The sequence below is a fragment of the Colias philodice genome, chromosome 16, assembly GCF_061535455.1.
Source record: "Colias philodice isolate Cphi_HAF_F1 chromosome 16, ilColPhil1 Martin Lab GWU primary, whole genome shotgun sequence".
NCBI lineage: Eukaryota > Metazoa > Arthropoda > Insecta > Lepidoptera > Pieridae > Colias > Colias philodice.
Genome location: NC_143101.1, coordinates 8,295,909 through 8,319,729, shown reverse-complemented (window position 1 = coordinate 8,319,729; position 23,821 = coordinate 8,295,909). Strand labels below are relative to the sequence as shown.

The 23,821-nt window shown below is 35.6% G+C and overlaps 3 protein-coding genes and 2 non-coding genes across 5 annotated transcripts in view; 2 read left to right on the top strand and 3 right to left on the bottom strand.

The window, feature by feature from the left end:
* The window catches only part of LOC149481854 (uncharacterized), a 14,440-nt gene extending 9,177 nt beyond the window's left edge, over positions 1-5,263 (top strand). The window contains exons 2-4 of the mRNA XM_089704681.1: positions 826-920; positions 1,380-2,190; positions 2,300-5,263. Coding sequence (XP_089560807.1) covers positions 826-920; positions 1,380-2,190; positions 2,300-4,815 — 3,422 coding nt within the window. The 3' untranslated portion in view covers positions 4,816-5,263. The remainder of the gene's footprint in view (positions 1-825; positions 921-1,379; positions 2,191-2,299) is intronic.
* LOC149481850 (activating signal cointegrator 1) lies at positions 5,125-23,821 on the bottom strand. Its single transcript, XM_089704682.1, has 12 exons — positions 23,623-23,821; positions 23,259-23,383; positions 22,914-23,093; positions 22,570-22,688; positions 22,117-22,265; positions 20,908-21,071; positions 10,580-10,749; positions 7,983-8,140; positions 7,450-7,571; positions 6,257-6,353; positions 5,875-5,972; positions 5,125-5,422 (listed from the first exon to the last, which is right to left on the bottom strand). The coding sequence occupies exons 1-12, from the start codon at positions 23,688-23,690 to the stop codon at positions 5,334-5,336; spliced, it is 1,539 nt and encodes a 512-aa protein (XP_089560808.1). The 5' UTR covers positions 23,691-23,821; the 3' UTR covers positions 5,125-5,333.
* LOC149481853 (uncharacterized) lies at positions 11,571-15,280 on the bottom strand. Its single transcript, XM_089704684.1, has 2 exons — positions 14,475-15,280; positions 11,571-11,706 (listed from the first exon to the last, which is right to left on the bottom strand). Exons 1-2 carry the CDS (start codon positions 15,253-15,255, stop codon positions 11,693-11,695), a joined length of 795 nt encoding a protein of 264 aa, XP_089560810.1. The 5' UTR covers positions 15,256-15,280; the 3' UTR covers positions 11,571-11,692.
* Positions 15,738-15,933, bottom strand: LOC149481852 (small nucleolar RNA U3). The gene has a single exon (XR_016316877.1). It is a non-coding gene; the product is annotated as a small nucleolar RNA U3 (small nucleolar RNA).
* Positions 19,781-19,983, top strand: LOC149481851 (small nucleolar RNA U3). The gene has a single exon (XR_016316876.1). It is a non-coding gene; the product is annotated as a small nucleolar RNA U3 (small nucleolar RNA).

Here is a 23,821-nt window from a genome sequence, read left to right as displayed (position 1 = left end):
ACTTTCTGTATTTTTAACCGACTTCAAATAAGAAGGAAGGTTCTATGGTATATTATTTTTTAATGATAATTTGCACTTCAAAAGGATTCCCTGTAATAAATAAACGTTATAAGAGGAATTTTAGTTTAATGTAAATGTGTCTATTTACCAGATTTTCCACGCATAACCAGCTTTAAATATTGTTTTTATACTACAATACAAGATGGCCTAAATCTCACGACATATTGAGTAATATTATCGCTGCTCTACTTTTTTAATAGTGTTTACTAGAACACTTATGAACAATCGATATTTCTGACTTTCCGATATTGTTGATTGTATAATTCTTTCGACTGAATAACTGTTTACTATGCGGAAGACTATAAAACTATTTTACATCATTATGATTGCGTTAGAGCCTACACGATTGTAGGTTTTCAAAACTAGCATAGAGTTAGAACTCGTCTTATAACCAAATTTGGAATATGGTGCTATAATATTCCTGCGGTGTTCCCGAACAACTACGACATTGGGGCCTTCCAGAAAAGAGCTTATTTGTCCATAAAAAGCCGGCAAAGCACCTGCAACACTTCTAGTGTTACAAGTGTTTATGGGCGGTGGTGACCACTAAACATCAGGTGGCCCACCTGCCCCTTTGCTTGCTCTGACATAAAAAAAATAGGAGAATGTGTTATTGAAAAGAATTACTATCATATAACATCTAATAAACACCCTCTTTTTCATATTTATTTGTTATTTTAGATATATTTTATTAAATAAATACCTTCCTCATATCATTTACTACCTTCGAGCAAAGATAATTAACTTATTGTCATGTGTTTGCAGAGTTGCGGCTATTGGTGTCGCTCTTGCTGGTGCAATGCTTCATCTTGTGTGCAGACTGCATCAAACACCATCGTCGGTCCATGGGACCACATTTGGTAAGTTTTTAGCTATGTCATTGTAAAAATTGGTTCTCAAAGCAAATGTATACATTTTTGTAAGAAAAAAATGATCAGTTTGTGTCTTTGAACACTTTAAAAATCTTTCGTTTTTAAACATTATAAATTCAAACACATCATACGTCTATCATACGGCTATGAACTCAACTTCGCCTGTGTTTCTGAAACTGTAACATATTTTGACCATCATCGTGATATATTTTGAGAAAAAGTAAAGTTAAGCTTTTTAAAATCTAATTTCACTGGGTAGTAGCAGCACAAGCAGTATGACACAAATTTAAGAAGATACCGTATTGAAAGTTGTTAAGGCAAACACAATGATTGACATTTTTGGTTCATGCTAGTTAACTAACGTTTATTTCTTAATTCATTGGAAATTATACAGCAAATAGTGAGAATAAGCCGTTAAAAATCTAATTTATTATTTATTCTTTTCAGAATTTACCAGTGTCGAAAAGTGGATGGAGACCCGTAGTAGGATCCGAGGGGCTCCTTTACGGTTCCTTTGGAACTGCCCCGCTTCATGCTCCTTATAAATCGCCTGTCCCTATTCATGACTACTATTCTTCAACTGGTCGCCCGTTAGCCCAACGAGATGTCGCTAAACTGACATCCATCGCCCAATCGTACAGACCAACAACCTTACGAACCGTACCAGTTTCACAAGGAAACCCAGCCGGCAATCAGCCTATAAATTCATATCTCAATCCTTATGCCTTACCCAATAATGGATTCACCCAATACAAGTTCGTTCAAAATTATCCTGGCGACAACGTGTTCATCAGAAACCCTCAAAATCAGTTTCTATCACGTCCCGTATATCAACAAAAGTTCCCCACAAAACAGAAGCAGCAGCAACAACAACAGCAGCAGCAATACCACAATAATATTTTACAATCACTGACAAGCATTCAGCCAATTCATTTTGGCTATTATTCCACACCTACACCAGTGAATATCCTTGGAAATCCTATTCAAATATACGCGAGACCAGATTCAAAGCGACCACAGGCGAGCGGTACTGAAATTTACAAACAAGAACTTTACAAACTTCCAAACAATGCGCAGCAAGTTAATCAACAAACAAATCAACAAGGGAATCAGCAAGCGAATCAACAAACTAACCAACAAGTAAAAACAGCTCAACAACAAGCGGTCGCAGCTACTAATCTCCAGTCAGCCAATCCCTACTTTCAATATTCTTTACAAGATTTGGCCCAGATACAACAACTGCCCCATAGTCTTTTAAGTATGTATCTGTTATATCTAATATCAAAAGTTATTTACACTTTCTTTTACCTCTCAATCTTAAAAAAATATATGTTAATGCAATTTCAAAGTTTTTTTCATATTTTCAGGTTCATTTGGATCGTTCGGCATTCAATCTGTCAAAAACAGAGATCCAGGATATTCAACAACGAAGGGTACTTATCAGCAACCACAACCGACCAAGCAGACACTGTTCCAATCATTGAATTTCCAAAATGGTGTGAAGTCTACACCTGCTGTATTCGCAACATCAACTCCAAACACACAGGCTGTACAAAATCAATTTAGTTTCGGTACAACATTCAATGATCTAGCCAATGTACCAACACCTCGCACTAAACCAGCACATCCCACTAAAATAGATCCCAACGCAGGCAAGAAAACGGGTGGATTTAAACCAAGTCCTCAAGATCCATTTATTAAAACCAACCAACAAGGAGAACAAAACAGAATAACTACGTATAATCCTCAAATTTCGCATGTAACATCAGCGCCAAATCAGTACTATGATTATAATTTCGATTTACAAAAAACACAACAACAAAATTATAATCAGGATAGTCTGAACTATAACAGTAATAATCAACAATTATATGACAATCTAGGTCTAAATCAACAAGTATCTCAGCAGTACATAAATGCACCGAGCGCATCAAACGCAGATAGTATTCTTAATGGTGTGTCGTACCAACCAACTTACGAAGTCACTGATAAAGAGGCAGATGATGTCACGCACGCGTCTACAGGTGGCTGGTTACAAGATCCATATGAAACAAATGAGAAATTAACCGAGGATAGTACGTTAAAATCAGACTATTCAAACGCCTTATTTGCTACCCCAACTACTACGCTTAACGAATCCCCCGATGAATATGCTATTGTAACCGAAGCAGATATAGGATATGAAAATGGATTTAATTATAATAGCCAAATAGAAAGTCAAAGTAGGCGACCATTGGGCGATGATTTTGAACCGATTGGACAGCAGAAACTCAAAGATTATTACTACAAAGTATCAACACCATCAAGCAGACGAACTAAGAAACCGGCTAAAATCGTACAGGAAGTTACAACACAAGCAACAGTGTCAAGTGAAGTACCAGTAGAGGCCCTTCCAACACTGCCACCTGATCAACATTTCAAACGACCTAGTGCCCCTGAAACAACGGAAAAGGAAAGAACTCGTAAAAGAAACAAGATAAGGAGACGCCGTCCAATAGGTCATAGACATAGGGACGAATCAAACACACCAAAATCTACAACTACCACATCCGATGTGCCTCAAACAACAGAAGAAACTCACACAGTTAGACCAAGGATACGGCCACTAAAGTCTAAAACAGAATCACCACTTACAACACTTAGCGTTACTACCGAATTAACTACAAGTGCCTTGCCAACAATTTCTCCTACATCACCAACAGTTACAGCTATGAAGAAAAAAGTAAACCATCAAAGGTTTCTCACTACTAACGCGGCAAGACAAGAAACAACAACACAAATAATAAGCGAGGAAAGTAAAGAATCACCCATTATGAAAATAGCCACACGTCCCCAAAATACAAGAAATTCTTACGATTATAGAAATAGTGAAGTTCCTGATTATAGCCATAAGCAAGACGAAAAGGATACGCCAACCAGCGATATATCTGTCAGCTTAACAGATACATATAAAAATTCAGCCGATATTCTCAAAGATTTTTCATTTCACAGAGATGTAAGACCCGTTGAAATCAAAGAAGTAACAACTGAAGCCATTCGTGAAAGTGCTGAAATAGAAACAACAACAACTCCCAAGATAGAGACGTCTAAAAATATAGGAAAAATACAGCGACCCAAATTAAAGAATAAATATGACAGACCGAAATTTAGCGTTAAAGATTATAGAAATAGACTAAGTTCCACAACGAGTAGCACTGAAAAACCCACAGAAAATACGCCCAGGCCGAGACCACATAGAAAGAATCCCTATTCAGAAATTAATTCTGATGTCGAAACGACAACAGAGAGAAAGCGATTTACACCAAAAGAACCAAGACATAAATTAAACAGAACAGACAATAATGAGCAAGAAATACACTCACGTACACATATCAGACAAAGGCAGACAACGCCAGATACAACAGAAAGTACAACACAGAAAATATCAGCAAGAATACGCAACGGTCAAAGAAGACCTAAGCCTACAGAAGAAACTATAGAAACTTCCAGCACAACAGTAGGCAAGAGGCCTTTGAGGAAAAAAATCAAAGACTCTGAAACCGGAGAATCAGTTCAAGACGTGTCTATCAGTGAAACAGCATATAACTCTGATCATAAAAACGATTTCACATCAGAGAGAACGAGGTCTGAGAGTGCTATAATGAAAATAGCAGATAAAAAACATCAGGACCACATAGAGCGTCTATTCGAGCATTCTAAACGGGTTTCAGATTTGACTCTTGCCGCGAGCAAGGACTACAACACACCTGGTATGTTTAAGACAGTTTCATCGAACAGCAGGCGAATACCGAACTATTTTACGATAGCAACAGACGATCCAATACTTCCAATAGAAGCATTTTTCCCGCAGCTTAACCAAAAGAAGGAATCTCAACTTTCCTAGTTAGTTTTACCAAAGCAAATCTCTTTGTCTGCCAAAGCGTCATTTTCTATTATCTAGTTTAAGGTAGAATTATTTATTAACATTTTCTCCATTAACCACGGCAACGGACTATTGACTAGAGTCAATAGATGTTTTTCACTTTTCTTCAAACTGCATTTATTGGGTTTCAATTTTAGGTACTACATAATCAATAATCCTTCTTATATTATTCTTACATAGATTTTAAGCTGAAAAAATACTGTTTTATATAAATTAAGCAGTTGCCGTGAAAGTTATGACGCCTAAAGCGGTTGTATACAACCCACCTGCATTTTATCTTTAACTGTCCTTGGTGCTCATTTGATGTAAGTTAATCTTAGTGATACGAAGGAAGTATTATGTGTGAGTGTATCAGTGTGTCTCAATATTTATATCGATAGGTTATTGTAAATAAAAAACTCTTATTTAATGAATTCTTTTATTTTCCCTTTATAAATAACAAATATTATTTCTCTTTTATAAAATTATAAGTAACAAATTTACGCGGCGTGTGCTTGTTCAGATTCTATCTTGGACATCTTCTGTATGCATTTTAAAGCCGCTTGATGTATTGTTTTGTCTAGAGAATCTGAAATTAAAAGAATAGGTCAAATCTACACTAATATTATAAAGAGGAAAACTTTGTTTGTTGGTTGATTGTAATGAATAGGCTCATAAACTACTGGACAGATTTTGATGAAATTTGGCACAGACAATCTTTAGACCCTGAGAAAGAACATAGCCTACTTTTTATTGCAAAATATGTACCACGGGCGAAGCCGGGGCGGACCGCTAGTTAACTATATTTAAATATGTCAAATTTAAATTTCACATGAAGAAAAGATAAAGTTAAAATTAAACTAGAACAAGGCTATGAAGTTCTTGTTAATGCAAAGTTATAAACCTAGTTAACACAGTAGATGAGACATATATATATATTTATAATGCTGTAAATTCAGAAAATTTCCGCTTTTTTCACTACGTTATAACAAATATTAATCCTAATTTAAAAAGATAAAATAATAAGTTACAAAGACTCACATATTTTATGTTGTCCTTTGACCGGGAATCGAAGCCGCAAACTTATCGGGTTGGAGCAGATGAACATATAAGGACTGTCGCCTTCACCGTCCGGATAACTGCAATGTTTGATATTAAATTATTTGTTATTATTCATTGAATATTCTGTTTATACTGTACTAGCTTTCCGCCCGCGGCTTCGCCCGCTTTGTCTAAAACCTAATCTACACTAATATTATAAAGAGGAAAACTTTGTTTGTTTGATTGTAATGAATAGGCTCATAAACTACTGGACCGATTTTAAAAATTCTTTCACCATTATCATTCAGCTACATTATCCACGAGTAATACGTAGTACTATTATCCTCCATACGTAGTAATATTATCTCAATGATCTACTCACATTTTCTCATACTCTTCTTGCGGTAGGCAGTCATCCACATTAACGCATCCCAGCAAACAGCCAGTGGGATAGAAAGATGGAAACTTAAATTGCTTTTCTGAAAAAATATGCAATAATTTAATAAAAATAATCAAAAATATAGCTTACAAAGATAATAATACAGTTGAAATTACATGTATTTGAATGATAATATCTCTTTCCAAACCAAGCTACATTATAGACACATTGTATAAATAAAAAGACACTAAATAAAAAGACTGCATTGCATTTAAATATCATAACAAGCTGTCTAATAGCTTTGTAGCGATCTCTCTTCATGTGGATATATCATAAAATTGCATCCTGTATCAATCATATTATAAATAACAAAGTGTAGATAGGTTAAAATGTAGCTAATTAGCCAGAATTTACTTCAGTTGTCTTCTTTCGATCACGATAATTGAATCATGTCATCTTACTTTGACGAGTGTCTCATATGTGCGTTATTGTGCCATGTTTAAAGATCGAATGTTGTTTTGGTAACCAATCTAAACACTTTTACTTATAATTTATCTATACACAACATAACTACATCCGGATATAACACCCTTTATCTTACATCTAACTCGCCCGATTAGAGCAGCTATATTCTCTCAACTCACCCGGATAGAGCACCTGTATTCTCTCAACTCACCCGGATAGAGCACCTGTATTCTCTCAACTCACCCGGATAGAGCACCTGTATTCTCTCCATTCGCCCGGATAGAGCACCTGTATTCTCTCAACGCACCCGGATAGAGCATCTGTATTCTCTCAACTCTTCCAGAAATAGCACGTGTATTCTCTCAAATCACCCGGATAGAGCACCTGTATTCTCTCCATTCGCCCGGATAGAGCACCTGTATTCTCTAGATTTATCCGGATAGAGCACCTGTATTCTCTCAACCAAACCGGATAGAGCACGTGTATTCTCTCGATTCATCCGGATAGAGCACCTGTATTCTCTCAACTCTGCACCCGGATAGAGCACCCTATATTGTCTCAACTTACCCGCATAGAGCACCTGTATTCTCTCAACCAAACCGGATAGAGCACGTGTATTCTCTCGATTCATCCGGATAGAGCACCTGTATTCTCTCAACTCTGCACCCGGATAGAGCACCCTATATTGTCTCAACTTACCCGCATAGAGCACCTGTATTCTCTCAACTCACCCGGATAGAGCACCCTGTATCTATTCTCCAAGTCGCGGATAAGCCCGGGGTCAGCCGGTTTCACTGTAGCTGCTATCCATAACCTGCCGCGATGACTCGTATACCATGTTCGACCTTCGTGTCTAATAAAAAAACAAGTTAAAAAAGTATAAGTTAAATATCTACATTCTACACAGTTAAACGAGCAATTATATGTAAAATATTTCACCAAGAGTAACAACAGAAAAGTTTAATCAAACAAACTATATGAACACAAAATGAAATGCTAAAATACTTTCCAAGTGCATAAGTGTGTAATATAATAAAGGCTAGTTTCTGAATTGAGAATTGATTTGATTAGGGCTTGAAAAAGCCTGTCACATAGAATAAATATTTAAGCAGCATTTAAGCATAGTTTGAGACGTTCATAACTTCAAATACTCAATACAAAAACCGGCCGTAAATATCTAAAAAAAAACTAAAAATACTTAAATTTACTCCCACGGATATCACGACCGCACCCTTTAAATAAATAAACAAACAAACAAACTCACAACTTAATCCCCTCAACTAATAACGACGCCCAGGGTTGGTGCATAGAGAGACACTTGCCGGTATCCACCATCTCTTGTAACTCTGCGTCTTGTATACGAGATTGTGTGGACCACGTGGGTCGAGTTGCTGCGTAGTTGCTGCTTATCGATTCGTCGAACTGTGGCGTATAAAAATGTTTACATAAATAGAGTAAAGGAGATTGCCCAAGTGACTATGGCACTTGGTATCGCAATCAAACTTATTGTGTCAAGATGAAATATAGCTCAATTTAAAGCTTGATGTTAGTACTTTTAGAAACGATTAAAGTTTTTATGTAAATAAGCCGAAGTTCACGACAATAAAAATAAAACAACAACAATATTCAACGCTTCAAAAAAATACTTTACCGAGTTTAAACTAACGATGAACGTTAAGTTTTACATTTATTATATAGGTAATATTTTAATTTACAAGACAAATGTGAAAAGTAAATCGTAATAAACATTATTTCTTAACTATTAACATTATTAAATAAATAACGTCGAACAATGCGTCGAACACATTCATTCAAATATGAGTTATGACGCAGGACGCTTGCAAGAGAGATAGATATATGTGTCAAAACAAAAACTTTTACTTTTATTTCTATATATTCGGTTTAATTACGACTTAATGCTAGGCGTCCATTAGAGGCGGATCGGGCCGGGCCGCATCGCAACGGGCCGTCTCTAATGGACGCGCTGTTTGCTCCTGCGTCCACCTGTACGGGGCGCGGCGGATCTTATCTAACAGACGCTCGCCGCTCACATCCGCCTGCCTGCGTCCACTAGACGGGTCGGGGCGGGCCGGGCCGCAGCGCACCGCCAGCAGAAATCCGCCTGCGAAGCGATATCCGCCAATGCGTTGCGGCCCGCCCCGACCCGATCCGTCGCTAATGGACGATGTTTCATACAAAACATAGGCCGGCGTATTTTTGCGTTGCGATGCGGCCCGGCCCGATCCGCCTAGTGGACGCCTAGCATAATAGTGATAAATATGATCATTATAAATACAAATAGGAATTAACAATATCACGAACACGTGACACAACTAGTATTTTACCGATTCCATACGTGGTCATACATGTTTCAAAAGAATAACTTTTACTATTATTTCAATTTATCCGGTATAATTAAGACTTAATATTGATACATATGATCATTATAAATACAAATAGGAATTAACAATATCACGAATACGTGGCACAACTAAAATTTTACCGATACCACCCGTGGTCATTCTCCTTTGTAAAGTTCTAGGTGTAAGAATAACAAAAGCTACACAGAAGAATCTTGGTATCAATTTTAACATATTATGCAGAGTAGAAATTTTAAAAATCAATATAACTTGAAAATATATGTACTATACAATAGTATATTTTGAATTTTTATTTAAAAGAGTATTTATAAGATGCCTGAAAGCTATATTAGTTCGAAAAATAATAACCTGGAACCCATCAACTGTTAATATTAAAATCTATATTATAAACTGTATGTTCCCTCTAAAATATGTTTATACCAAGAAATAATTATTTTTACCTATTAGTATAAAACAATACAGACATATTGTAATGCAAGATTTTAAATAGCAAAATATTAAACTTTTTACATCAATTGACGAATCTGCTTATACAGGGTGTCCCAAAAAGTAGTGATGAACGGAAGCTGGAAGGTAGAGGACCTAGAGGGCTATCCGAATCACCCCCATGTATGTTATGCGATTTTTCATATTTTCGGAGTTATGACATTATTTTCAATTTTTCATCTATCGCTGAGTACGATGAGATTTTTATTTGTGGTGACGTGAATTATTGCACTAGATGCTTGATTTTTTTTTGTGTGCTAAGCTGAAAGATAGGCCAATTCAGTATGGTAACATTTACTATCGTTAGATCTTCGAATGGAATGAAAAAAAGAATTAAATGCCAAGAGAGATAAATTTACCCAGTAGGTTCACAACTTCAAGGGCCCGTAAAAAAATAAAATCACGAAAAAAAGGTTTCCATTTGGCTTTTAAAAACTTGCTCTATCTATCAGGTACCTACCCGAAAAATTTCATTTTATTATTCAGAAGGCTTCAATAGAAAAATTGAAATCTAAATGTGGTAAGTGCAAAAATTTTATTAACATGATGATAATTAAAACCAATAAATAGGTGTTTAATTACCAGAAATTTTTAAAATAACCCCGCTGTTGCTCAATGCAAGTGCGACATCACCGTAAAAAGTTGTCTTTTAAATGTCTGAATGCTTTTATCATTTTTAATGGTTTCTTCTGCTACTCTCAATTTCCGGGTTATTTCGTCCAAATTGTGACATTCTCTCAAGAAGCCGAGGTCTTTTTAGTATCCCCATTGAAACAAATCAATGGGGTTTAGGTCGAGGGACCGTGGAGGCCAGGCTTTAAGGCAGGCTTCACCGGCGCATGCGCAGGCTGCAACGACCAATCCATCTTTCAGGGTATCTTTGCCCTTTAGCCTGGCCTGCGCGGTCCCCGGGCATAAACCCTATTGATTTTTTCCGTGGGGATACTACAAAGACGAGAGACTTCATAACTTCAAGATAAATAACCATAATTACCTGTAACAAGTTAGCATTAACACCCGGCGCGACGTCCCTATCAGAAGGCATGTTAGCCAGCACGTCGGTCCTCAACATTTGGTTACCATTCTGATTACTAGTGGTAATGTTACGAATGTGATCTTCGTCCACGTCGTAGTCGATTGTGTTGTCTTCTACCACTTGACGACCTTTGGGATATAATATATTGGTTGTATGTCATGTAATTGATAGAATAGGTTTTAAAGGTAAATATATAGTAAGTTATTCTATAAATTTCGTAAGTATCTGTGTATTTTGTATTATTTTCAACAATTAATCTGCAAATAAGAATAGAACTGCCTACTGTGAGAGATGTTGTATCATTTAAAACTATTATAATCATAATCCAGTTGTAGTTTTTGATAAATATGCGGAAGGACACGAATGAAACGCTAGACGGCTGTTAACGTACTGACTTTAATTGACGTAAGATGACAAACGTTACAGACATTAATGCACATACATAACAGTCCCTCCCCCATAGTCAAAATAACTTAAAAGTACTTCTTGAAGTCAACCTTGGGACGGTTGCGCTTCTCACGTGCATTTGTGGCTGATTGGTTCGGCTGGGCTTCCTCGCCCTGCTGCTGGCTCGCTTCCGCGTCATGGAAGTACTCGTCTTCCACATCGGTCTCGGGCGGGCGCCGCACGCCTCGCGTCGTCGTCACCCACGACGGCCGCGGCGGCGAGCGCTGCTGTCCGTCAGTGGCCGGTTGGGGCGAACCGCTGGCGCTGTTTACAGGCGAATCTGTCACCCTGTCGTCCCCTCTCTCATCCGCCACTGCACTCGCCACTGACGCTTCGCGTGTCGGTGAGTGCGTCGGAGGAAGCGATGATAATAATATATCCGATTCGTAAGAATTTACCGAGTCCCAAGGTTGCTTAACTAAAATATCGCCTTTGTACATGATAATCTGATTTTTATGTTTTTTAACTGTCGAATTTGTAACACTATCTTTAATATAATATACCATTTTCCCAACATTTTTTATAATTATACCTTTACACCATTTATAGTCTTTTTTATTATAAAATTTTTTGTATAAAACGTATTGACCAGGCTCAAATACAACATCTCGTTTACGTACATTTTTAGCTTGTGTACACTGATTAAATGTTACATTACTATTAGCGGATGCGGTCGATGGAAGCGGAGAACGAGTATGGTTCATTATGTCAAAACGGCACCTCAACTTGCGCCCAAACACTAACTGAGCCGGAGAAACATTTGTTATTGAGTGTACAGAGTTTCGGTAATCGAACAAATATTTGAGCAAATTTAACCTACTATCTTTTATATTTTTACCATTCAATATACTAGATTTAATCCCTTTTTTTGCAACTTTAACATATATTTCTGCTTGGCCGTTACTAGCCGGGTGGTAAGGCGGTGACGTTAGCTGATTAATACCGTTTAACTGGCAGAAATCTCTAAATTCTGTTGAAGTGAACGCTGTACCATTATCTGACACTATCGTGTTAGGTAGCCCAAAACGAGACATAAACTCGTACATTTTATCGGTTACGGCGCTCGAGCTACAACTATTCATCTCGTAAACTTCGACCCATTTGCTATATGCGTCCACTATAACTAAGTACATCCGATTATTTAAAGGGCCCAGAAAATCTAAATGTATTCTGTAGAATGGATGCGGGGCAAGCGGCCACGGAACAATAGGCGCCTTCGGTGGTGATGACCTTAATTGATTGCAAATATCACACGTACCTATCATTTTTTCAATTGTTTCATCTATACCTGGAAACCAAAATCTCGCCCGGGCTTCCGCTTTAGTTTTAACTATACCTAAATGTGACGTATGCAATTCCTTTAAAACCTGATTGCGCAAAGAACTCGGTATAACTATCTTGTGTCCGCGCATAAGACACCCGTTTTCATATGATAACTGTAATCTACAAGAAAAATAGGGTTTAATCAAAACGTCGCTAACTTTTCGAGGCCAGCCGTTTAATACATAACTAGTCACTTTATTTAGTATCGGATCTTTAACGGTTGCATTCCGCAATTCCCGTATAGTAATCGGCAACGCGCCCTGAAAAACAAATCGAATATACGCTGCGCGGTCGCAGGTGTCTTCCTCCCCGCGCGCTTTCCCCCTGTCCGCCGCTGTGAGCGGTAGGCTCGCCCGTGATAAATAGTCAGCTGTGTTATCTTTACTTTTAACGTATTCAATCACGTAATTATAGCTGCTTAAAAATAGCGCATATCGCTGTAACCTATTTGCGGATACTTCTGGAATGCCCTTATACGGACCGAATATTGATAAAAGGGGTTTATGATCCGTGCGTAAAATAAACGGTAAGGTACGGCCGTACAAATATTGATGAAACCGCCGCACCCCAAAAATAATAGCAGTAGCTTCTTTTTGAATTTGCGAGTAATGCTTTTCTGCACTATTTAAAGTACGAGATGCAAAAGCAATCGGTCTCTCTTGCCCATCATCAGCAATTTGTGATAAAATTGCACCTAAGCCATATGGTGACGCATCAACCGTTAAAATAATTTTTGAATCAGCGTTATAGTGTGCCAATACTTGATCGGAAGCTAATATTTCCTTTATTTGAATAAACGCTTTGTTTTCTAAGTCAGACCAACGCCACTTAATCCCCTTTTTTAATAATTCATATAGAGGGCTTAATATCGTCGAAGCGTCTGGTATAAAACATCTATAGTAATTAATTAATCCCAAAAATGATTGTAGCTGATTTACATTAGCCGGAATGGGGGCTTCCAATATCGCTTTGACTTTGTCCGGATTTTTTTTTAATCCTTCCTTGTTAATAGTGTATCCTAAATAGTTAATTTCATCCTTAAAATATTCACATTTCTCGCTCTGTAAAACGAGGCCGGCTGCTTGTAAGCGTTGGAGTACCGTGTGTAACCTTTCGAGATGTTCAGCACGGTTTCGGCCCGTGATACAGACATCATCTAATAAACACAGTACGCCGTCGATAACGGAAAGCAATTCGTCCATTGCGCGCTGAAAAATAGCAGGCGCGCTCGCTAAGCCGAAGACTAACCTTGTAAATACAAACAGGCCGCGGTGGGTATTGATGCAGGTGTACTTTTGTGACTGATCGTCTAGAATAAATTGATTATAGGCCATTGATAAGTCTAATTTCGTAAACTGCTGGCCGCCGTGAAGCTTGGAAAATAACTCCTTTATAGTCGGCAATGGATATTTGTCAACAACTAATTGTTTATTTAGACTAACGGAATAATCAACACACAATCGAACCGACCCGTCGCGTTTTAACACAGGAACGATCGGCGACGCGTACTCTGAGTGTGATACCGGTTTGAGTATTCCTAAATCTAGAAGCCTATTTATTTCTTGGTCTACTTTATCACGTAACGCGAACGGCATGGGGCGCGCTTTGAAATATAAAGGTTTTGCTTCTGGTTTTAAAAATAACGTAACTTTATGCCTATTAAATTTACCTAACTTGTTGGAGAATATGTCTGGATAACGTAAATGTAGTGAATGTATATCACTCGCTACTTTACAATTGAATACCGGTGATAGTTGTAACTCGAATTTCGCTATAAAATCTCGGCCGAGGAGGGGCGGCCCGCCGTGACGAACAACATAAACTTGAAGTTTATGCGTAAGTCCCTTCCATTCGACCGTCATAGGTGCACAGCCTATGCATGCAATGATCTCCCCCGTGTAACTGATGAGTTTTTTATTAGTGTTCGATAATGGTACATTAGAAAAATACATTGAATATGTTCTATTAGACATGACAGTAACGGCCGAACCACTATCCACTTCAAAAGGAATTTTTACCCCGTTTACACACACTGTTTCCACTAATGGCTCCCCTTTAAATGATCGAATAAGATATAACTCACCATCATCGTTATCACTCTCACCGGCCGCATCCGTATTTACACACTTCACCGCTTTGCACATTCGACGCAAATGACCTTTTTTATTACATTTTCTACAAATGAAACTAGCGAACCGACACTCTGAAGACTTATGATTTTTGTAGCCGCACACTGAACACTTTTCTTTATTCTCACTATTGTTATTGTTATATGGCACTTTTTTCGCGATCTTGAACAAAGCGTCCGATGAATTTGGCGTAGCCGCAATGGCGGCCGCGCGCGCGCTGCGTAGATTCTCGACCAACTCCACTGCTCTGGCCAATGTCAACTCTCCCAGGTCCTGCACGTACAGCTTCTCTTTCTCAGGTCCAGGCAACATTCCCATAATAAACCGATCGCGCAACACCTCTTCTACATTACTGAAATTACAGTACGCTGTGAGGCCGCGAAGTCTCGCCGCCCATTGTTGCGCCGATTCCGTTGGTAGTTGTTCTGCCGAATAGAATTTATGCCGTTCCCCAAAACCAACTTGTTTCGGCGTGAAATGTGCATCTAAAAGACGTAGAATGTCTTCATATGGCACCTCTTGTAATTCTTTCGGCAACGCAAGGTCAGATGCCAACTTGTAGGTACTATCTGACAATGCACTGAGTAAGAACGCTCGTCTTTTCACTCCCAAGGGGTCTTTCACCGCATCTATGTCGTTCGCGATGAACCATTGAGCTATCCTGCTTTTGAAAGTCTTCCACGTTTGCAGACTGTGATCGAAATTGGATAAAATGCTCATATTCGAAAACGACATTTTGTTTTATTTTTTATATCGCGGGTATCTCGTCGCCACTGATAAATATGCGGAAGGACACGAATGAAACGCTAGACGGCTGTTAACGTACTGACTTTAATTGACGTAAGATGACAAACGTTACAGACATTAATGCACATACATAACAGTTTTTATAATAAAATTCAAGAAAGTAGTTGATCTAGTTCTACAAAAACGGCAAACCCTGGGAGATCTTGCACAGGTATATAATATTTTGCTATGTTTAATAATGTTTGCCCTGAACAATGATGTTGCATAACATCTTCCCATCCGCAATTTATTCCCAACAATAGAAATCCATGAAAATACATAGGTACGGTAAAACTACATAAGATTGTCCCAAAATTAAATAGTATTATTTTTCATTTCATTATAAATGTAAAATACCATATGGAATATTCATTATCATAGTACATATACCATTTTTGGCTGTATCAAGTAATAATAAGGGTTTAAAAAAGACCACTCAGACAGCGACAGCACCCCACGCCCCTCTGCAAGCAGAGGGATGAACGATCACCGAGGGCTGGAGCCAGCTGACTCCGCCCGCCTCACGCTCAGGGCACCGCGCCACATCTCATCTTCGTGGCTGGTCTGATCCTACATAATCGTATAGGAGCTACCAACGTTGACAAGAGAGCATTTTAGTATAGTTGGTTCTTTGATATACTGTTCCTCTTGCTATTTCGGTTAGAGTCCGGGCTGTCTGGCTGGTCGCAGTGGTTGCGTTTTGTAGTGCGCATCTCATCTGCACAGGATAATTTCCTTAATTTTAAGTCATTTTTTAACGCGTAATTTTTAATATTTTACCTTTAGATAGATCCATCAGACATAATTGTTTTATTGCAAGACGTTTTTTGCGTTGTTAAATAGGTGCCAGACGCAATTTTTTATTTCGTTTTTATAAAAAATTCAAATTATTTTAGAATGTCTGTAAATTTCATATTATGTTCTTCAAACATAATATAATCTAAAATTAATTAGCCAGACGCTAATTCGATTGTTAAGTATTAAATAATGTGTATAAATAAAAAAAAGTAATGAAGCATGCAGCTCATCAGCTAGTGTATTTTAACTATGCGACAGGAAATAATTGCAAGAATAGGTACAATATTATTTACACTTGTTCTTATAAATAAAAGCTAAAATGAAAAAAAAAAACATAAAAGTGAAAAATAAATTAAAGTTACCATACATTGAAAAGAATGGAATAAAAACTATATCAATGAAGGTTAAACAATTACATTGTTAAATTTAAAAAGCCATCTTCATAATCATCATCATCATCATCTTCCCTCTCACTGTCAGAATTATTTATGTTATCGTCTAAGGAATTGTTATTGTTTTCCAATATTCCATCATCTGTAAACAACTAGAAAATTTGTTTCAATATTGATGTACACACATACACACACACAAAACACACACACCACACCACACACGACACACACACGTGAACACACACACACTCGCATGTTTAAGTTTGTATTGAATTTAACTAAAGTAGTTAGCATGAATTAATATAGGTATACTTACTAACGGTCCGCCCCGGCTTCGCCCGTGGTACCTACATGTATAAACTATCCTATCTCTCAAGTTGGATCGAACTGCACATGGTGTGCGAATTTTATTATAATCGGTTAAGTGGTTTAGGAGTCCATTGAGGACAAACATTATGACACGAGATTTATGTATATATATTAAGAATTAAGATTAATGAATTAATATTGTTATCATCATCATCACTACATAGTATAAAACAAAGTCGCTTTCTCTGTCCCTATGTGTCTTTAAATCTTTGAAACTACGCAACGGATTTTGATGTGGTTTTTTTTAATAGATAGAGTGATTCAAATGGGAGGTTTATATTATGTATAATAACATCCATTAAATAGTGGAGAAGTACTGTTATTTTTGAGGTTTCTAATGTGATTTCGTAAATAATTACATTTATTCCACTTACAGTGCAAACGCAGGCACCCTACGAATTTTATCAAAATAATGTACTAACTATAGTACACATTGAAAAGGTCTACAGAAAAGTCCGTGATGGTATATGTCTATCTCTTATGGATAACCCACAATAACTTTTTTTGTCATTTACTTTTTACGACAAATAATGGCTAATTTTCGAAGCGATTTTAACCAATACAACATTAATCCTTAACCAATTAAAGACCTTGAATACATTGTTCATTTAATATAGATCTATATGGCCCTTTACACCGTATGATTTAAGTGAATATTTTCGAAGATATTACAGATTTAAAAAATGCGGGACGTAGCGTTTGCGGCGGTACCAGCCGGCCGCCCGGCTATATATTTTATACCCGTGCGAAGCCGGAGCGGGCCGGTATGTTTTTATATTCAACGTTCACAGTTTTTCTGCAGTGTATTTAGTATCAGCATTGCACCCGTGCGAAGCCAGGGCCGGGCGGGTCGCTAGTTAATATTAGATATATATTAGAAAATTTAACTTGTATTGGCAACACTGTATTTTGTCTGTGGTTCTTTTTCTTCTTGTACGCGGTGTGTAATGTGTGGTATTAGGCAATGTGCTATTGGAAATAATATAAATAAGTTTATGTAATCGCTGTTTTCATTTAAACCCATAACTTAATAGTTAAGTAATAAAAAAATTGTTTTGTATAGAAGATTGTTGATGTACCCTAATAGTTTATTTTCTAGCCTAAGGAATAAAATGTACCAATGGAAGGTACTTGTTCCCACAACACAGGGAATCCTAGAGTAGGAACAATTCAATTTCTATGCATCTTATATTTTCGAAAAAAAAAGTTATTTTTTATTGTTATTTAATTTTCGCGGCCGACCCTTTCTATCTCTCTTGCACTTTAAACTATCTCTCCATATACACAATCATCAAATTGTTATACTAACCTACTTTCACTACGTTTTTATTTGTACATATTTAATACTTAACAATCGAATTAGCGTCTGGCTAATTAATTTTAGATTATATTATGTTTGAAGAACATAATATGAAATTTACAGACATTCTAAAATAATTTGAATTTTTTATAAAAACGAAATAAAAAATTGCGTCTGGCACCTATTTAACAACGAAAAAAACGTCTTGCAATAAAAAAATTATGTCTGATGGATCTATCTAAAGGCAAAATATTAAAAATTACGCGTTAAAAAATGACTTTAAATTAAGGAAATTATCCTGTGCAGATAAGATGCGCACTAAAAAACGCAACCACTGCTACCAGCCAGACAGCCCGGACTCTAACCGAAATAGCAAGAGGAACAGTATATCAAAAAACCAACTATACTAAAATGACTTTTTTTTTAACGTTAATAGCTCCCGTACCATAATGTAAGAGTTCTCGTGAAGAGCTTACTATAGAAATGATCCTATATGAAGTAAGGTCTTGCCGCTACACCCGATATCGGCTTTATTTACTGCATGAGAAAAACATTTCGGTAGCGGGTTGTAGGAATCTTATTTCGTGACTAGTGACATCTAACCGATGAAGAATAAATATGTGTCATGTGAAAATAATATATTATTATTTTTAAGACAAATGACGGTAATTTCGACAAATGCTATGTTTGTTGTTGTGTGTCAATGTTGAAAGCTCTGTTAAAATTAATATATTGTTTGCTAGTATTAAAACAAAATGCCTACTAGATCCCGTTATAAAACTTGTGTTTTTAAAAAAGCGACATCTGTACGTTCATACTGGAAATAATTGTAACACCTCATGTGTACATACATGTAGTGTAACATGAGATCATAGATCACATGATAGTGACATCTTGCGTTTGATTTTTACAATTGCAAATTACGAATCTCTTATTAAAACAAATTTCAATATATTCAGGGTACAATTAAATGGAATTGAAAACAACAGTTTTTACCTATTTTATTTTCAATTATAATTATGCTCAGAAGAAAAAAACATCGTTGAGTTGAGACTTTATAACAAAGCGACATCTAGTGGTATAGATCATGAACTGTAAAGTGAATTGGAATTATCGACATCTATTATTATTATTAGGGGTTTCAATAATAATGCAACAATAATAAATCTATAAATTCAAATCATTGTCATTTCACGCTGTATATTCATTGTCTAATTTAAAAGTAATGGGTAAACTTCAGTAAAATATCAATTAAAAGGATTAAAAGGAATTTTGATAGCTTAATTGATCCTGAATACTACCAATAATATAATTGATTTAAAAAAAATAATACATCTTTTAAGACACAAGCATATTATGTAGATCTTGAATCAAGAGAATCAAGAGATCACTGAGTGATCCACATGTCTTCTTAATATCATACTGCGACACTAGATGGCGCTAAAACTAAAAATGGCTATGACGATTTCATCATGAATAGAGGTCAACGAGACGTCACAACTTATTAACGTATGATATCAGCTAGATGTCACTAGTCACGAAATAAGATTCCTACAACCCGCTACCGAAATGTTTTTCTCATGCAGTAAATAAAGCCGATATCGGGTGTACCGGCAAGACCTTACTTCATAGGATCATTTCTATAGTAAGCTCTTCACGAGAACTCTTACATTATGTAGGATCAGACCAGCCACGAAGATGAGATGTGGCGCGGTGCCCTGAGCGTGAGGCGGGCGGAGTCAGCTGGCTCCAGCCCTCGGTGATCGTTCATCCCTCTGCTTGCAGAGGGGCGTGGGGTGCTGTCGCTGTCTGAGTGGTCTTTTTTAAACCCTTATTATACTTGATGATACATCCAATAATGATAATGAATATAGTATTTTACATTTATAATGAAATCAAGATCAAGATATACATTTTATTTTTGGGACAATGTAGTTTTACCATACCTATGTATTTTCATGGATTTCTATTGTTGGGAATAAATTGCGGATGGGAAGATGTTATGCAACATCATTGATCAGGGCAAACATTATTAAACATAGCAAAATATTATATACCTGTGCAAGATCTCCCAGGGTTTGCCATTTTTGTAGAACTAGATCAACTACTTTCTTGAATTTTATTATAAAAACTACAACTGGATTATGATTATAATGTTCTAGATTCCCATTGGCAGATTCACAAGTTGTCAGATATGAAAAATGGTTATTTTCTTCTGTAGCTATTTTCACATTAATTATTATTAAAGGTTTTATTTTTTCGTATTAATTAGATTTTTACTTTTCAATCACATACCACAATATTCATTAGTAATGCGTTAGTTATCTAGTCATGAGGAATATTATTTAAAAATAATTAACATTTACTGGAAACTTTTTATAGAGAGATTTATAAATGTGATGAATCTGTCTGAAAGAGAAGACTAAATTGGGTGCATGTGCATAGTGGGAATTTGAAAATGTATTTGATATAATTTTTAAATCACTACATAGTATAAAACAAAGTCGCTTTCTCTGTCCCTATGTCCCTATGTATGCTTTAATCTTTAAAACTACGCAACGGATTTTGATGCGTTTTTTTTGATAGATAGAGTGATTCAATAGGAAGGTTTTAGTATATAATTTATTATGTTTTAGACAAAGCGGGCGAAACCGCGGGCGGAAAGCTAGTATTAAATATAATACCAAACTATAACATTTCTCAACGTTAAAAATAAGTAAATTCTAATACATAAAAACTTACCAGCAAAATCAAAAGTCATCTTCTTATTAAGCCTGGACGCATGTTTCTTTTCATGCAAGGATTGCTGATACTTATGCAGTTTCTCCTTCTCACTGGCGCTCAACCACACGCTGTTAGCGTTGAAATAGTCACTGTCATCATCTGTTACTTTGGTTCGACGCTCGCTGCAAAGTTAATGAAATGAAAATTTATGAATTGTGGTTACAAAGTTTTTAATAAATTTCACGTCCGCACAATTCGCCAACAAATTGGCATACAAATATTTTAATTTTATAATTTAAACTAATTCACGTAAGTTATTATTTAAACAATATGTTGTTTACATAAGTTCATTTTAAATTTATTTACTACACATTATAAATTATAATATAGCAGTATTACTTTACTTTAATTTTATTGCACGCCTCATAAGCGAAGCGTTGAGGTGGGTACTACTGTCACTTCGCGCAAAACATCTGATTTTTCAAACTTAAAATGTCTTTATGTATCATACATTGCACTTGTAAGATAATACATACACACACATATTAAGAAAAAATACTATTTTTAACGTTCATGATATTTTTGATGTCATTTTTGTTATTTAAACTAGTTAAAAAACAGTTTAAAAAAGTTCTGTCTTGGACGTCCGTGTGTCTGTATGTGCGGATCCTTTTTCTTGTTAACACGATAGCGACCGAAATACTTTACTAATTGAGTCTTTTTTTTTCTCTTACGCTTGAGTATGCTCAGGAATAGAACCCTTTCATTTTTCAGGGTCTGATTCGATGTGGTTTAATTGTTATTAAATAAACAAAAATAATAATTAATAAATATTTATTAAAAAAAAATTATGAGGCGTGCACTTTTGGATTTTCCAAATTATTTTATTTATTTATTATAGCTTATTGGCTAAGAAAGTCCAGTAATTCTTTTTAAACATTTATATGGGAATAGATGTTAAGCTTTTCCTAAATTATTATTTTGTAGATAGTTAAAATTGCAATCTTACCGTTTTTACACAAGTAAGCTTTGAACTCATAAAAATAAAGTGCTAATACAAAACTTAAATATGTTTGATTTTCTAACAACAGCACAAATAATCATAAAATTTTTGTGTAATATGTTAATTTCACGCATTTGTTACATAAACTTATAAATTCCAGCAGCTATTATAAATGTAAATTATTTATTTTTAATAATGTATACCAAAATATTTTTAAACATTACCTGGTTCTATCATACTCCAAAAGTCTATTCCTATGAGAAACAGCGGCTTCCCAACCTTTAGGCCTGCTGCGTTCCATCAGAGACTCCATTAACTTAGCACTCGACTTTGTCTTAGCATTGATTTCTTTTTGCTCTTGGGGAGTGCAAACCTACAAAATAAATTGAAGTAGGCATTAACGCAAATTAAAATTATATACAAATAAAAAATTATATACAATACTTTCATCATTTAGAGAACATGTTCTAATCAATGGAGATGAAACCTATTATTATTAAACAAGTACCATTTTGCTTACATGAAAAATGTCATGATGATGATGATGGCAGAATGGATCTTGATTCAATTTTGCACAGAGAAAAAGTAGTTGTTGCACTGAAATAGTATACTCCTTTTTTTTCAGATACCCCATGAGCAAAGACATATGTAAAGGCTAGTATTATAACAGGACTCACCAAATGTCCACAGAATAGACAAGGACCAGAACCTTCCTGCTTGCAAACAATACGTCCACATTGTAGACAATTATTTATTAGCTCATGTTTAGAAGCCTGACAGTCGCAGTGGAGTCTGCCTGCAAAATGATACATGTATTTTTAATACTAAAAATGTATATGTACACTATACAACATGATTATTTTACCAAAGTGGTAGGATATATAATTCTATTTCAATTTACATTATAAACATGTTTAAATTTCAATAAATAATAGGGACTTTAAAAGTTTACATGAATAAAAAAAAATCGAGAAATCAATTCAATTTAATCAATTCATATTTTTAATAAATTAAAATATACCTTTTATTAAAACAACTTGGGCATTCTTCCCTTCCTGTGAATAAAGGTTGACAAATTTTGTCTTCTTTTTATTTTTTGTTTCCTCATTGCTAATTATTTCAGCAGGCTTTACTTCTTTAGTCTCCACTTGTTGTTTATTCTTTGAAATCTTCTTTTTGGGCTGCCTTGGTAAAGAGGAAGCTGGAATATTGAATTAAATTGTTATTTAATTCTGATAAAAAATTAGAAAAATATGTAGGGGTATTAAAACATTAATTGTAGATAAATTAAGTAATTTCAGTACTTATTTAAAAGTATAATTTTGATTTCTCATAATTGTATGTGTAATATTTTGTCACACTTTACCTTTTGTGGGAAACTTTCTCTTACAAAGCTCATCAAAAAATGTTTTGTGCTGTGAATTGTCAAAGTCTATTAAAGTTTTCATATATTCATTGAGGTCAGCTTGATTTTCTATGGAGAGGACATACCTGTAAAAAAAATAAGGAATTCAAAAAAAATATTCATATTAGTATATTATTGTTAGTCTGTGGTACTAGATAGAATTTTTGTAACTCCAATTCAATAAGTATTAGCTCAAATAGGATTAATTCAAACTATAATTCAAACAAGAGATGTACTACAACGTATCCTAATTTTATTAGATTGATTTTCTACAAAATATAAAGATGCAAAAAATAAAATAAAAAACATTTGAATTAAAACTTACTTGATAAGGTCTTCAGGAACTTCAAAATCTAAAATCCTGGATAAGCTCTCTTTCAACCATTGGTCCATGATGGATAAATTGATATCTTCTCGCACCGATACCTTACTATTATGTACAAATATCAAGAAATGAAAGAAAAATTTAATAATGTGAATATTATTTGAATTAAATTTTGACTTATTGTTTTGACATCAGCAAT

Excerpts from the sequence above, each read along its gene's own strand:
- LOC149481853 (XM_089704684.1), bottom strand. The coding sequence starts at position 15,255 with ATGTCGTTTTCGAATATGAGCATTTTATCCAATTTCGATCACAGTCTG.
- LOC149481850 (XM_089704682.1), bottom strand. The coding sequence starts at position 23,690 with ATGGACCAATGGTTGAAAGAGAGCTTATCCAGGATTTTAGATTTTGAA. Across the intron at positions 8,141-10,579 it reads TTAATGCTAACTTGTTACAG|TTCGACGAATCGATAAGCAG; the intron begins GTAATTATGGTT and ends TATACGCCACAG. Across the intron at positions 7,572-7,982 it reads TTAGTTGAGGGGATTAAGTT|ACACGAAGGTCGAACATGGT; the intron begins GTGAGTTTGTTT and ends TTTTTTTATTAG.